The sequence below is a fragment of the Calonectris borealis genome, chromosome 4 (genome assembly GCF_964195595.1).
Source record: "Calonectris borealis chromosome 4, bCalBor7.hap1.2, whole genome shotgun sequence".
Lineage (NCBI taxonomy): Eukaryota > Metazoa > Chordata > Aves > Procellariiformes > Procellariidae > Calonectris > Calonectris borealis.
The window spans coordinates 53,732,096-53,747,810 of record NC_134315.1 but is presented as its reverse complement, the minus strand read 5'-3'; the positions used below and the strand labels follow the sequence as shown (position 1 = coordinate 53,747,810).

Below are 15,715 nucleotides of genomic sequence, written 5' to 3'. Positions count from 1 at the left end.
GCTCCATGTCACAATCCTTCCTACATCAATCATGAACATATGCTTTCTCCAAGAGCTCTTGATCTTTTTGTTGTTGTGAGAATTGCTACTCACGAGTCTCATTCTCACAACCTTGTGCCAGCCACAGACCTACCATGTGACACTGTGTCTTTAATTAAAACTTAAATTTTCCTAATTTTTTTTCCTTTTAAACTATATGGCATTATTAATTTTGACACAGAAGCCTTATTTCCACCACTTGCTTCCTCAAGTCCACACTAGTTACACTTTATATTTCTTTCCTCTAAACTTTGCATCTTCACTACAATATGGATATTCTTTCTTTTAGAGCCAAGAAGCCTGAAGTTGTGTCAAAACAGGCCCTTCAGGCCCATCAGCTTCCCCTGGATTCCATGTAGGGCCATCTGCAGAAAGTGTAGAACCTTCTAATAAATTTATTTCTGCCCTAACTGGGGTCATATTTGTAATTATAGCATTTTCATGCGTATTTATGCATAAAGTTATTTCACTGTAAAGAACAGACATCTTCCTTTTTCATTAATGGATTTAAAGAATTGAAGAATACAAGATCCTTTGGATTTGCCATTCTTTTGTTAAAACAGAAGTAATTTCCACACAGATTTTTCTGAATTTTAAATCAGGGATCTGTTAAAATTTAGCACAAGACTTCACAGGCATATATCCTCCTAGAATTCCTTCCTTAAAAAAAGAAGGGGTGGTATAATTCAGCTATTACGTGTTAAGTAACTGATCAATATTGCCGCACTGCAGAGTAAAAGCAAGCTTTGTTAGGCTGAAGCTTACAAGCAGGCTATGCTTTGATTCAAAAAAAAAAAAAAAAGCAGTGCCCTCTACTGACAGCCTGCCATTACAGTTTTGGGGGTTGTTGGTTTGTTGTGGTTTTGTTCCATTTTAAACAAAACCCAGAAAGTTTACCAACACTCATAGGTTAAACCAGGCTAAGGCACACATGTTAACACTTGCGAAGAAGTTTTCTAAGTAGACACCTCTATTTAGAAATAAAAAGAGACGTAAAGAACATGATTTTTAATAGGCGATTAAAAAATTTCAACATTTGTTTTGATGCCTAAAGCTTTGGTTGGCACGAATATAAATCCGGTAATCTATAAATAAAGGCGTGGAGAATGAAGCCATCTGTTATTAACAGAAATTGTATTGTTTCGTGTCAGCAGTTAACATTCATCTCCAAGTTACAACAAGTAAAACTTTAGCCACTGGTTTACATGTGAATCACACGATGTTACCCTGTCGTGCAGAACACGAAGCAGATCCTTGGGTGGCCTTTGGTTTACTAGAGGTTCCGACATCCTCCCAAAGGAATTTTTTTCAAATGATGTCCAAAAATGTGAGATCATCATAGACAACCGAACCCATGAGCTTCCACAGCATGCTTTGAAGAAAGGTCCTGGAGTCCCGGGCTGCAGCAGTGCCCCATGGTACATAACCCCCATACTGGCATGCTCTACTTGGGCTTACCTTACACCACTTGAAGGTGATTTAGGATTTCACTTTACTGCTTATGGGTGAAAGTCAGCCTCAACCTTGATCAACAAACCCCAGTTCCACTTTAAGCAGCTCCCTTTTCTAACCTGATGCATTTGCTGCTCCCTTCATCTTCCTTTGATGCAAGGTGCTTCTGGATTTCCTGCTAGTTTGGTTTTCGTAGCAGTTTGTACATGTGCAGCCAAACAAAATGAGAGATGATAAAAAAGCTGAAGCTACCTTCCCTTCAGTTTGTATCTCCTAACTCATATACTATTGCAGTATATAGGATATGATGGACAAGTAAGTCCATCTTTGACTGCTCAGTTCTCCTATTCCCCTAAAAGTGATAAGCTAAATATATGCTATGCCAGAATTTCTATGTAATATTTTGCATCAGTTTAACTTGCATGTACTCCTTAAGAATTTGTAATTTTTAAAAACAACAGACATTGTTTAATTTGCATAAAGTCTTTAAATGCTAAAAGAGATGGCTTTTTTTGTTATAGAATACCGCAAATGAGAGAAATGAGACGATACAGCAAATCTCATACAGATACATATGTTTCTACGCTAAAAGGAAATTCAAGCAGTTAACAATTATAACCCTTAAAAATAAGAAACTAAGTAGCATTCAACTCCCTCCAGTTCGTACCCCTGCATTTACCAGAGGCAGCGTGAAATTGTATTGGGCGCACACAACAGGCCAAGAAACCGAATACCTCCCCAGACCCCAAAAGCTCAGCTGGGCTCCTTCTGGAGCCAGTCTTGGCTCTGTCCTTGTTTCCCGGCACACACTGAACACAGGCAGGTATTACCATTACGTGACCATGTTTACAGCCTGTCTGCTGAGGAAACGGGGCTCAGAGCTGCCTTTTCCAACACTGGCCAATTCCAACAGTCCAGAAAAGAGTGTGCTGTTAAAATATAACTAAGCATCAACAAGTTTTTTAGAGGAGCGAGGGTGAGGAGGAAGCGGGATGGGTGCCCAGAAGTGCTTCCCCCAAGGAAAGAAATCATGCTGTCTGCTGGCCCACAATGTGCCAGCGGGGTGTCACCAGGACCCTGAAGCAAACAGGAGGAAGGTGAGAAGCCAGCGTAAGAAAGGACCCACCAGGAGGGAAGGTATCTCTAATGGTTTTCAGTTTATTAATGCCCGTCTATCCCGAGGAGGTGCAGAGCATGAAGCTGGTACAGAGCAGACCTGCACTGCAAGAGGAAAACATCACTGAACACTGGTCCCCTTGCACAAAAGCTACCTAACACGTAACATCAGACCAAGACACAGGGAGGTGAACTTTCCTCTTCACCCTGTCCTGCAGTCTGCTCTGAACCCTTGTCTTCACCTTGCCCTCCACAGCCAGCCATGTTCTCGGTGCTCCTCCCTCCCCCTCCTCCTAGCCCTCACAGCCCCGCTTTCTGCTGCCCACCCTTTAGTTTGCCTACCCCTGCATCCCCATCTGCCCCCCTTGTGTTATAATCCCCAATTCCCAGCAGGGGAGAGCTGCTCCTCATGACCTTCTGCTCCAGCAGCTCCCACTTGGGCATCGCACCTCCTTCTCTGTCTCAGCTCCACGCTTGGGCTTCCTTCTACAGCACAGGCCCCTGGGACCACACTTCCAAACCTTCTGCCCTCAGAAAGCAATGTGCAATTTTAAGTTGTGAATACAAGGAGTGCTCAGAAAGGTGCTCTCTCAGAGCACACATCCCAATCTATTTTGTAACCTACTACTCTCCCAATGCACACAACGTATTCTGGAGAGAGGCATCGCTTCTCCGAGTGAGGAGACAGACAGACACCTAAAGCCTCAAGGACATACCCGAGCACCCTTTATGCAAGTTAGTGTCTGAGAGGAGGCACTCCCAGCCAGTCACCTCCAGCACTGACGACTGGAGTATGGGCATTTCTACATTGCCAAAGGAATTAATCCTTGTGAGCAAGGACATTTTCAGCTCTCTCCATCTATTTTTTGAGAACCATGTTTGTTAATTTTTTTCTGTGTATTTTAAGTGTTACTAGATCAAGTTAAACACCCGTCTTAAATATCTGCTCCAAAGAATAATGTCCTGGTTTCGGCTGGGATTTTCAAGCGTTCTTAATAACTTAATAACTTCACAAGCTTGAAATTCGTTTAAATCCATCTGAAAAAAATCTTAGTCCAACTTAAAAAACTTGTCTAGAATAGAAATGCCATTTTAATTTACATTTTCCTGGAATAAGATGTTCAATTTCCAAGTAGGCAGGCTTTAGTCTTAATCTCTGGCTGAAAGCCTTAAGATCCTGCTTAATTCTAATAACGAACAAGTGCTAACAACTTCTAGTGCTTCTACGTGCTTTACACGCTGCTGTTACAAAAGATACCATTACAATAAAAAGAGACCTTAAAACTAAGCCAATTTCTTTAATGCTGAAACTGAATGAGCTCTCTCCATTATTCTACCATTCTTACTAATTAGTAGGAAGAACGTTGGGTCACTGAGCTACTGGATCTTCATAAACAATTAAATCCACACTGATATGAAACATCTGCTAAGATCTGCTGCAAACTACTACTCTGGGCAAGTATTCACAATACTACATAAACATGTGGTTGCTGACAGCAGCAATCTTTATGAAAGATAAATTTTGAACGCAAACAGGCCCATGCAGCTTTTTTTCTGTTAAAATATTTTACACAGAGAAAAGGAGAACAGCCCTGTAGCAAATATTTCTGCAAAGAATTAAGCTCAGGCAAAATCCAACAAGTTTAGAAAGGAATAGCCGTATGACAGATGTTCTGTGAGAAGCCAAAGGCTTGGGGCAAAACGGATTTCTTTTGCAGCATACCTGCACCTTGTATTTTTTTTTTCCCAAGTATCCTCCTCTTGTCTCCCCCCCTTGCAACACAACGTACAAAGATCATTTTGTTTTCCTTAAAAATCTGTTTAGTATCTCTTACTGTTTTGTGGTAAAACATTTCACACACCGAATAATAAATGTTATTGTTTTACAGATACTAAAGAAGTTCTATTCTGCTCTGAAAAAATACAAGCGGATCTTGCATACATCAGTGGGGGAGGTTTCAGAACACATACTGATGAAAAAACATACCAATTACTCTGTAAGAGGGCCTACGCACAGTTACTGCTTTAAAATCCAAAGCACTAATAAATTAAACCAAGAAAATCTGCGGTAATGCACTTCAAATTTCTTACCAGGACATTGCTCTTATCGGGTCTGATGTCTTGCAGTTAACTGAAACTGCATGAAATGTGAAGGCAACAAACAAACCATGGGAAACACTTGAAAGTAACATCCCAGTGACAGTAGATAATCTACTTACCAAGAGAGATCGTTTTCCCTTCTGTTGTGGATTGTGGTTTAGCCTTCTGATGCTTTACCTTTTATTAATAAAAACACAGTAGCTTGCTCCACTAAAAAATGGCTGCATTGCTCAGCCAGAAAAACCATGCTAGAGACTAAGCTGCAGTACATTAAAGAAAAAAGACAAAAAAAAAAAAAAGGCAACAACTGTTTCTTGTATGAAACTGAAAATATCCATGCTGGCACCTTCAATCATGGAGCTACCCTGGAAGCTGCTGCTGCTGCTGCTATTCAAGTGTCTGCAGTAAAGGTCCTGCCACGTTCTTGCCTCCTGCATGGGTTTTCAGCTACAAGAGCTCAGAACAGGCTAGCAAACACCTCCTTCCCAAGTGAAAGCTCTAATTTCTTCTTCTGCAGTGAAATCAACCAACTTTCTATGCTACAGAGTGAGTGACAGTAATGTCAGCCAATCAGCTTGAGTTTTCCAGGAAAATCACCCCTTAATTCATTCAAAATCAGGTCATATGACACTATTTGAAATGCTATTGGCTTAGGAGGAACATAGCATTTTAGCCTAATCAGGGTAAGGCCACCCATCTAAGCCTCCCTAGGCTGAAGCCACCTTGACTCTAGGCAGGCTGGGGATAGGAAAAGAAGAATGCAAACCTACCAGAGCCTCCCAGCTGTTAAAGGGCCGGAGCGCTATTATCTTCTGAGCCTTTTTCTGAGAACACTGTGGAATCAAAGTCAGTTCGCTCGGGGAAGCATCCTGCAGGAAGCTGAGGATTTTCGCTTTGTAGCCATCCTCCATCACTTCGTCACCGCTGCTGTAGTCCTCGTCAAGGGAGCTACCACCGTCTTTGGAAGCTGACTCATCCTCCGAGTCTTCTGTTTCTCTTTTAGTACTCCAAACGCTCCTTTTGCCTTTGTCCTTTTTCCGAAAGCCGTTCTGCTCTTTCCCGGAAGATTTCTGCTTTGGCTTCTCTTTACTCTCATCGCTTCTGCTCTTTGCGGAGGCTTCGGTCCAGTCAGAAGCTTTACTTTTGGGAGGAAATTCCATGCCTATGCATGCAATATAGAAGGCAACAAGTCAACGCATACTGCTTAAGGGCAAATTAAACCCTACTGTTCTTCCAAAATAAAACCTATATAGATATAAAACACAACTCTAGTATTTAGCACACAACAACTCAACAGCAGGTGTTATTAAGAGAAAAGAGGAGCAAACACCATGCAAGTCTGTTTAAAACATGTAAATAGTACCAACTGTGAGTGTAAGATGAGTAGTGCTAATTTGTATACTGCAAATAGCAGAAGGTTTTAAGTAACGATCTTAAAATACAGATGATCAACGCTATGTAATATGTGTGAGCTGCAGAAGCTCTGAGGTAAGAGCAGATTAATTAAGAACTCTGATTATCACTGGGATGAGATACTGGTCCCACTCCACCCAACTGCAGCGATATTAATTCTGCTGATTTCAGAAAACAATCCTACTTTCACCACAAAAATAATTTTTTTTTTCCATTTTAATGCATCTCAGTACAACATTAGAGGTGGGACAACAAAAACATGCACTTGTTAAAGAAATTGGAAGAATGAGGTATTTCTGACCAAAATAACCCTACTGCCTTTAAGTAAGATAGAGGTTATTTAACAGAATGTGAGCATTTTCAGAAGTGATTTGTATAGGTTTTTCTTCCTTCTTTGGAAGAAAGCATTTGCAACGCTTTCTCTTCTGTCCAATCCCAGCTTGCTGCTGATTGACTCCAACCCCAATGTCTACCTTGTCAGAAGCAGCAGCAGTAGTAAGGACCCAACCTCATGTATACTGATAGCTCTCTCCACTTGTAAAGAATCCAATTAAGAATACTATCCTATCCCAAGAATACTTAAATAGCTGGTACAGCAAAACACATACGTATCTGACAGCTGTGCAACACTCTGAAAAGTAGTCAACTCATTAAATAGTATTTAATTTATAACTCGCAGATTTACCTGGAATCACGGTTCTTGCTCCCTACCACATTTACTGCACTGGTATTTATAAATTGGTTGCATAATTTAAGGCCTATTTCTAGTATTTTTCTCTCCTAGAATGTATTTTAAAAGGATAAAATATCATACGTCACTTGTCACCTATGCAGTTATTTGCAGTTACTGATCTACAAATTACTCCAGTTAAAAACCAAAATTTATTTTTAAACAAGTAGGAGGGGAGCAGGTGTTGGCTTTGACACATTTCAAAATATATTTTATGATATATCCATAGGTAATTACAACTTCTTATGTAAATCTGTATTAGCAAGGCAAAGATATTTATCTCTACTTACACAGCAAAAGATAAAATAATCATGGAACTTAAAAGTACAGAAAAATTGAGTTTCCTCCTTTTACCCTCTCCATAATACTAATTTCAAGTATCAGTGCAAGTGCAAGGCATAGTGCTGTCAGGACTGTCATTGCTGGACATTATAGAAGATCTGTATCACAAGTCTGTTTGTTTTATCTTAGAATAAAATGGATTATAAATCTGTCTTTACCGTCTTCATCTTCTGCAAATACTCTCAGGGCCTCCAGTGCTTCATGAAACACCCAGTTATGTTCCTGAAGTACATCTCTCAGCTCCTAGTAAAAGATAAGAAATTTTGTATCGTGGCAAGATAAAGAAAACCTAAATGTCTGTGCATAATAACGTTAAGGCTGAACACTTAATTTTAATTGCACAAGGCAAAGAAAACCCTGTAAATCAGATGATTCAAAATAAAGGAAATCAAAAGGAGAAAGCCCTTCAGTTTATCCTTATACACTCAGTTCAGGCAGAGCTGCGCTCCACTTTTCAAAACGGGAAGAACACACATAAACAAGCTTTGCTTCCAACAATTTAAAACACAGTATTAAAATGCCCTGACCAGCTGTTGAGTATTGTCAGGTACCAAACTAATACCAATACAGTGTATCTAGTCGTCCAGGGGAGAAGAGTGTGAGAGAGAAGGAGGGATAATTTCCCCATGCATTTTTATAATAAGTCATCAAATTTGACTATGCTAGGCTTGTCATGGGACCAAAAAAGCAGGATGAGAAGCTCCATATAGTTCTGATTACATCCAACTGCTCTCAGTTCAGGGCAAGTTACATTCCAAAAGCAGCAACAGCGAAGACCTTCCTACCGTGGGCTCTTTCCAAGAGTGCTGAGGGTGTAAGGACTGTTTCATTTGGACTATCAACAGCTGCAATTTTCTTAAGAAGTCAAAACCTGATGTGCCATCAGGAGACAGGAGCTCACCTCCTTATCCAATCCAGGGAATGTATTTTGCAGCTTCTTCACAAGCATCTCTTGCCTCTCCCATTGTCTTTGGGGTTCTGACTCATCCAGCTGTGTGAAAAAAAGAAATCTATTAGGTTTAATGTAAATTGCAAGCATAGAAACAGAAAAAAAAAACCAATTAAAAACAACTAAACGTAATCAATATTGCTTATCCTTGAAGAGCCACTCTAAATGACAAAAGTACTTCAGCAAATCCAAGTTGCAGAAGTGATTCCTCATACATAGCCAATGATCAAAATAAGACCAAAACTTTCACAAGCATAGAAAATGTCTTCAGTCATGAAAGACTGGCATTCTTTACTTGATAAGCATACACAGTACAAAGTTACATACCAAAATACAAATAATTTAGAACTATCTAGTTTGTATTTCTTTAAAATAAAAACTAGTGATTCTGGATGATATTTAAGGCAGAAGATGGCAGGGTTAATAGTCAGTCAGTTAGGTTAGATTACCAAGCATGCAGTATTTAACCCACCAGAGTCTATAAACATGTCAAATGGTGTGTTTATATGAAGATTTACAGGTTAAAAAAATCCACTGTGTCACAGCACCATGGAGTCACATTAAAAGCTGGAAAAAGTTTTCATCAACAATAGCTTCACTAACAGCTACTGTCAGCCTGCAAAAAGGGAGGTTTCTTATGAACAAGTGCCAAAACTTCCACATGCCACAAGCTGCTCTGTTATGTATTCACCACAAAGAATTACACAAGTTTCTTCACAGAGCTTTGAATGCAAAGTGGTTACACATCTACTTATCTACAGCAGAGATGCCAACGGGTTTGATCAATATTTACTTCGCTGAATGATGCTATTTGCTGAAAGAGCATAAACCAGATGACCAAGAAGCACTCCGAGTAACAGAGGACACAGTTCCTTTCCTCAGTGAACCTATGGTATCATTAAGAGTACAGCTACAGTACATACAACAGCTGGCAAAGTATGCTCTACTCTTAGGAACCAGAGGAAGAGCAAGAGCAAGAAAAAAACCCTGCAAGTTTTCTCACTACAATTTTCTATTACGAATTCTAAAACCCCATGTTTCAGCTTTATTTTTCCCAACCCTTCCCCTTTAACTGTAATGGAACTGTTAAGCACAGAAATCAAACTGCACTGGGTCCAGTGAAGCATTGTTTGCTAGGCTGGCTGGGTAATAATTCAGTAAAGTCTCCTTTGTAACCTAACCCCGGGGTTTGGTGAGGAGGAACAAACCCAAACCCCAGCAAATCTTGCCTCACAAAATTCACAGTTCTCCTCCAGGAAGTAGGGGAATATCCGAGTAATATTATTTTTACTTTCATGGAAAACTCTGCCTTTTCTTTATTTTGTTCTAACCAAGGACAATATTTGGTTAAATTTCAACACAAAGATAGTCACTATCCTCCAGTATTTACTGTAGATTTCCCTTTCTCTACTATAAGCGGTTTTCAAGGATGTCTACTGGGATGCCTGGGAGCTGGCCTCATGACAGCACTGTAGAACTGAGCGTAAGATCTGCCAAATACCAACCTGAATGCACCAGGATCATTACATAGTTCCTATTTATTAGCAGAGGTCAAAGTAATCATTCCTTTAAACGTAACCAATTAATTCCTTTTAAAGATCTCCCCAAGTCATAGTTTCAAATACATACGTAACAACATTACTCCTATAACACAGAACAACAGAAGCAACAGATGTTGAACTTCATCTGCTTGAGGAAACACAAGAATGACCTGATGAGGCAAGGTGATCTGTAGCCTGTAACTTCCATTGACGTTCACAAGAACTGGATGGCACTCAGCGCCTCACATATTGCTACCTGCTATCAACCACTTCCACGAAAGCAGTGAACAGGCTGTTGGGATACAAACCCACAAACACTAAAGAACAAAGCAGGTAATTCCGTTCAGAATTGCTGAGGAGAAGAAAGTAGAAAAACCTCATTCAGATGGCAAGATTTTAATTTGATTGTATTTTCTGATAAAACACACCAAGTTCATAATACCACTGTCATTGACCAAGTCAGGTAACTCCACTTATGTTACAATGCACAGAGAAAAAAAGCAGTACTTACGTAATTAGCTTTTGGCTTTTTTGTGACTTGCTCATTTCTGTTTTTGCAATTTGTGGGAGAACCTTTTAGTTTCCTTTTACGAGAGGCAGCTTTAAAAAGAATTGAGGCAGAAAAGAATTAATTACTTTTATTAAGTTTACCCCAAAACAATAGGATCATTCAAATCAATACTATAGTAGCTACTTATTAACTGCACAAGATGTTTACCAGTCTCCATAATAGTTTCCTATTCCAGTCCACAGACGCATTGAAACGCCAAGCAAAGCAGCTGCTTGAAAGTACCTGTTTATTTACCTCTAAGTTTTCTTTAATAGTTTGGCAATTAATCAAGCAATTATCTCTCATATATAACATCTGAAATAGCTTTTTTTTTTTTTAAATAATTGCCAAGTGTTTTACACACAAGTTGCATAAAGGTATATGTCTGTCTGTTTTTATTCAAGCTGACTGCTTTTGGAAAGTTGGTATTTAGTCAAGGCTGAACCCCAATCGTGAGTTGGACTATCTATATCACTGCCAATCTGGAAGTGCTGATGACTGATTTCTGGCTCAGATGCACACCAGAGAGGTTACCACCAAACAGTTTTCAACATTAAATCCAAGTGTCTGAAAGGAAACTATGCATATTAAGTCCGTGATAACTAAATATCAGTGATAACCATATGACTTATGAACAGTTCGTATGAGCCAGAACTTTCTGAGTATCTTTGGGCCCTAGTGATTATCAAGAGATTATCAAATTAGCATTAAGACCTGCCCAGTCAGGTGCTTTTTCTGACTGCCGCCGTGCACAGCTCATGAAGGCAAGAACACATTACCACTATTTCTGCACATTAGCTTCGCTTGAAGCAGCAACTGTTACCAGACCAAATTATTGTAAAAATTCCTAGTCCATGATCTGAAATAGTACTGCAAGTTAAATCTTTCTTGGCAGACTAACTGCCTGCAGAGCTCTGATGTCTGATACCAGCATCTCTGGCCAACCTCCCCTCCCAGACTGCCAAAGGAGACCCGTGAACAAGCACACACACACACACGCAAAAAGCAAGCTTGCTTTCCAATTCAAAAGACTGCCTGGATGATCAAAATTGTTTTAGTTGTGGAAAATTAAGTAGCCACATCTTTGCACAAAAAGACATTTTGTGTGGAAATACTTTCAAGTAAATTTTCTACTAGACTCATTCACACTCTCTGACATCAAACAGAGATGTGACATATGAATAATAAAAAAAAAATAATCATTAAAACATCCCAAAGGCAGAAAAGTAAAGCATCAGCAATTTTTCCTTAAATGAAGGATCTGGCAAGAGATACCAGAAAACAGTTTTTTCAAAGTCTATGTATATATTTATACCTATATTTAGAAATACAAGAGGCACAGCTCAAAGCATCCAGAGAATGTGACAACGGAGGGGAGGTAGCTCTCTTTCACCACTCAGACCTTGACCTTTCTGCCCAAGAACCTTGTTTAAACAATATTGCCAGGAAAAGCCATGCTACTAGCTCAAGTCAGAAATGCGCATTTGTCTTGATATCAAAGCTAAGGGCTGTCAGGCTGCTGCTGTTGGGTAAAGCACTAGAAGTCATAGCCTCACGTTATTACTGCTTAAGCTCAATTAAAACTGCATTCAGGATGGATAATTCTGAATACAAACAGTGACCCTGCAAACCTCTTTGCTCTAAAAAATACATGGGCTCCATATAAGAGTATTTCGAAGATCTCCCTGCTTTGAAGTCATGGGCTGAGCACTTAACAGTCTTTGAAGAAAGCCTGATTGTGAGCAATTTCAGAGGCAATTAAACTGTAGCAAACGATCTGGATAACCATGATCTCAGGAATCTATCAGCACGTAATTTTTTAGAAATTAAACTGTGGTCTTCTGAAACCCATCACATCTGCAAATGACAAAAAACCCCCCAACTTTCTGAAGACTTTCACTTTGCAAGGTACACTTAATTACTCCTGTCTGTGCTAAGGGAGCATACAGCTGAGGGGATGAAGAAACTCTACTACTGCTAGACAGGAACCATCCTTGGAGTGGAGGCAGGGCACACCGGGCCTTCCAGAGGAATCCTTGTTCTCTCTATAAATTTTATGATTAACGAGCAATGAGAAAAGCAGCTCCAGGGTTTCAAAATTTAGAGAGGCATTTGTAACTTCCACTGTTATTTGCTGCTACCACTACTAAAAAACCTTATTACTGTGACCTCCCCTGCCATTACAAAAGAAACAGTCATTTCTGCCTGTTCAAAAAGCAGTGAACATCAGACAGTTTTACATGAGGCTTCAGCTCAGAAGCACCCTTACCAATTTTATGGTTTTCAAGATGTACACCAAACAACACCAGAAACAAATCACAGGTATTACTATAACTTCACATCCTTCATATTTTCAGTGTGTCACATCTAATCTTCATACCTATAAGTCATCTGCAATGCTTCTTGTTTTAGCTATATAACTACTGAATTCAAGCTATAAATACAAGTTTTTGTCATTTTGAAAGAACAGAAAAATTTGAGGACTTGGCCACACTTTTTTAGCAAAGCCATGCTTCACAAAACTGTATCTTGTCCCTGATCTCTCACACAGTCAACACTTCGCAACAAGTAAAGCATATCACAAATTAACATAAATAAGCAGATGTTCAGTAATGTCTCCACTTTTAAAAAATGTGTCCAAAATGAGGTGATTTATACTATCACTTTCTGGCATGCTTACTCCTAACTAAATATTTTATACAACAGCTGTGATTAGTGAGAATTTTGCTGCCAAGAAGATTTTTCTGTGGGCTTGTATTGAAAGGATGTGGAACAGCATTCTTAGATCAACACAAAAATGGCCAAAAGGCAGGACCTACATACCAGAAATCAAAGTGTTTTAGTTCAAACACTGAACTGCAACAAAGTTTAAGGATATATATTAGCTTAAATTGGTTTAATATTAATCAAAACCCTTGAAAAGTAATCATGGTCTTCCAAGAAGGGATTTTCCAGGAGCAGCAGCACTCAGAAATAGCGTGTCCCTCAAAAATATGCCAGCTTTAGTTTTCTATTGCCAGCATCCAAGAATCTATAGAATCTGATCACGCACACAGTGATAACCTCAAAATGCTGGTCTGGTTGGGTAAAAGAAAAAAACAAACAAAACACAAAAGCAACCCTTCATTAAAATTAGCCCAATGTTTTAAAGCTTTCTGATAATTGTTAAAAATCTTTGAAGTTGTATATAAAAATCCGAAGATGAAAATATGGTAAGTACAACAGGGGGAACCCAAATTAGCAGAAAACCTTCTACTTTAGAAAGGGAGTAAAACTGTTCTCTCTCAGCACATGAGCTTCTTAGGCATATTGCTTCCAAATCCATAGGATACTGCATGAAAAGACACATGAACCCCTTTGAACAACTAAAATAAAAGTGATCATAAATAGCTTTTTCCATCATATCCAAATCATGAAGATCTCTCAAGGAAAACCATGGACAACTGAATTGCAAACAGATGGAAACTGCTGAAACGGATCAGCTTTTTATAATGACATTAATATTCATACAAACTTTCCACTCTTCCCCCACCAACCCCAGTAAATCAGTCAAAAACATTAATATAAGACAAGAGATTTAACCCTGGACTTAGGTGATGTCAAGAAACAAACCCAAAGCCCAAGAATTATGACCCTTTTACATGCTCACCACTTTCCCACATCATGTGTTGGGTTTTTTGGTTTGGTTTTTTTGTTTGCTTGTTTGTTTTTATAACAGCATGAGACTGTAAAAATTCAGATGCAGAACAAAAAACCTTAAATAAGCTCTGAGGGCTCAAAGGCATGGTTTGCGGAATGTTTTGCTAGAGAACCATGGGGATTTGTCTAACATTTAAGACTAATAGCTCTTATTCAGAATTACAAGCAAGTCTTGAAGTCAACCTGAAGAGAAAATTGTGATGGGCCTTGACACAAATAGTATCTAGTTATGAGAGGCTACATACCACCAGATTTCTCACCTACAACATGTAGAATTACTATTGCTAACCCATTACTATTTGCCTCAACTTCTGGGCAAAGAAGGAACTAGCAAGAACAGAAATCGCTTAAGGACCCACACATAAAGCACTACAGAACAAATTCCGTTTTTTTGTTCTATTTTTGGATTTTGGTCTGCACCCTCTTTTCATCTTTCCCCTTGCAATGCCTGTAATTTCGGTTTTGTGTTATTACAACAAACAAACAATAGTATAACTTTTAGTGTATGCTTTACCACTTTTTAAATACCTCTCAACCAAGTTTACTTCACTGTATTAGCTATAGCTTCTAAAGTTGTTTGTTGGGGTTTTTTTTGTTAGTTTGTTTTTTGGTTTTGTTTTTTTGAGGGGTTGGGTTTGTTTTGTTTTTGTTAAACATACCTTCGTCATTGAACTTCAAACCAGCAGCTATTGCTTCATCCATTGTGTGTGCCGATTCTATCAACTGCAAAAAAAAAAAGTGGTGAGATTTAATCCAGTTGAATAGATGAGGACAATGATAGATCAGCGTGCTTGAAATACACTTTAAAAAACACTCCCAAAATACATGTATTATAAAATCCAAGAACAAAATTCACAGGTACCAAATTAGCTAGACTTATCCCATAAGCTGTATTTGGAAACACTTTAAAAAACCTACTGGAAAACATTTTTAATACAATCTCATTTATTATTGCTTTTTTCCCTACTTCACAAACATACCGTGCAGGTTTACTTAAAAGCTTTTTTCCAAAAACTATTCAATGTTACTATCACAATGCCAGATGATCCAAAAAACTAATTTCTTAACTCATAAAATGTCTGTATACTGTTATGTCACGTTGGTCGATTTCCTGAAAGTACATGCATGAAACTTATAACATGTTTCAAATATCTATCCTTCCTTGCAGTCCTAGATTCTTTCTCCATCCACGTGTAATCTCAAAATAGATCATTTTTACAAATTAGTTGGTTGTTGAAACTTTTAGAATGCTTTTTGCAAGCGAGATAACTCCAGAGAAGCAAATGGCCTAAAGGTCAAAAATACGAAAAAACACAAAAAATGAAGTTAGGAGGAATCCTGATTCCCAAGTATTTGTCCACGTTGTAAACAGCATCTTACAATTTTGCTATAAACATACAATTTCCTTGTCAAAAGGCTCATGATTTTTCCTTAATAGCCTTCATCAGTTGCGTAGGGCTTGTCAGGACAGACTGTTACAGATCCTTCATGAAGGAACAATAGATTTGCCTAATATTCCTCCACCTTCCTTCAAAAATGTTGTGGGTGTGTAACCGCAGACAAAAATTTGCACAGCCTCTATGTACTACAAAGTTCTGCTGATACAGGAGTTATCTTACACTCTCCTGAGAATAAATACCATCAGCACGACATACCACTGAGTAGCTAAAAACACCGCTGAAGTCACAAAACAGCAGTCAGACATACCACATGTCGTTTCTAGCTAGTTTCTAAGCTACGATGAACTGTTGTCACTCTTTGGTTTAAATTCATTATACGTGGCC

The 15,715-nt window shown here is 38.8% G+C and overlaps 1 protein-coding gene across 5 annotated transcripts in view; it reads right to left on the bottom strand.

Annotated features, from left to right (window-relative positions):
• Positions 1-15,715, bottom strand: part of SMARCAD1 (SNF2 related chromatin remodeling ATPase with DExD box 1) — a 45,722-nt gene that overhangs the window by 14,782 nt on the left and 15,225 nt on the right. For 3 of the 5 annotated variants that reach the window (XM_075149581.1, XM_075149579.1, XM_075149580.1), the window contains exons 5-9: positions 14,591-14,654; positions 10,194-10,282; positions 8,094-8,183; positions 7,351-7,435; positions 5,478-5,869 (exon numbers count right to left, since the gene is read on the bottom strand). In XM_075149581.1, the coding sequence (XP_075005682.1) occupies positions 5,478-5,869; positions 7,351-7,435; positions 8,094-8,183; positions 10,194-10,282; positions 14,591-14,654 (720 nt within the window). Of the gene's footprint in view, positions 1-2,617; positions 2,705-5,477; positions 5,870-7,350; positions 7,436-8,093; positions 8,184-10,193; positions 10,283-14,590; positions 14,658-15,715 lie in introns of those variants that run through there. The other 2 variants (XM_075149582.1, XM_075149585.1) reach the window with 2 other exon arrangements.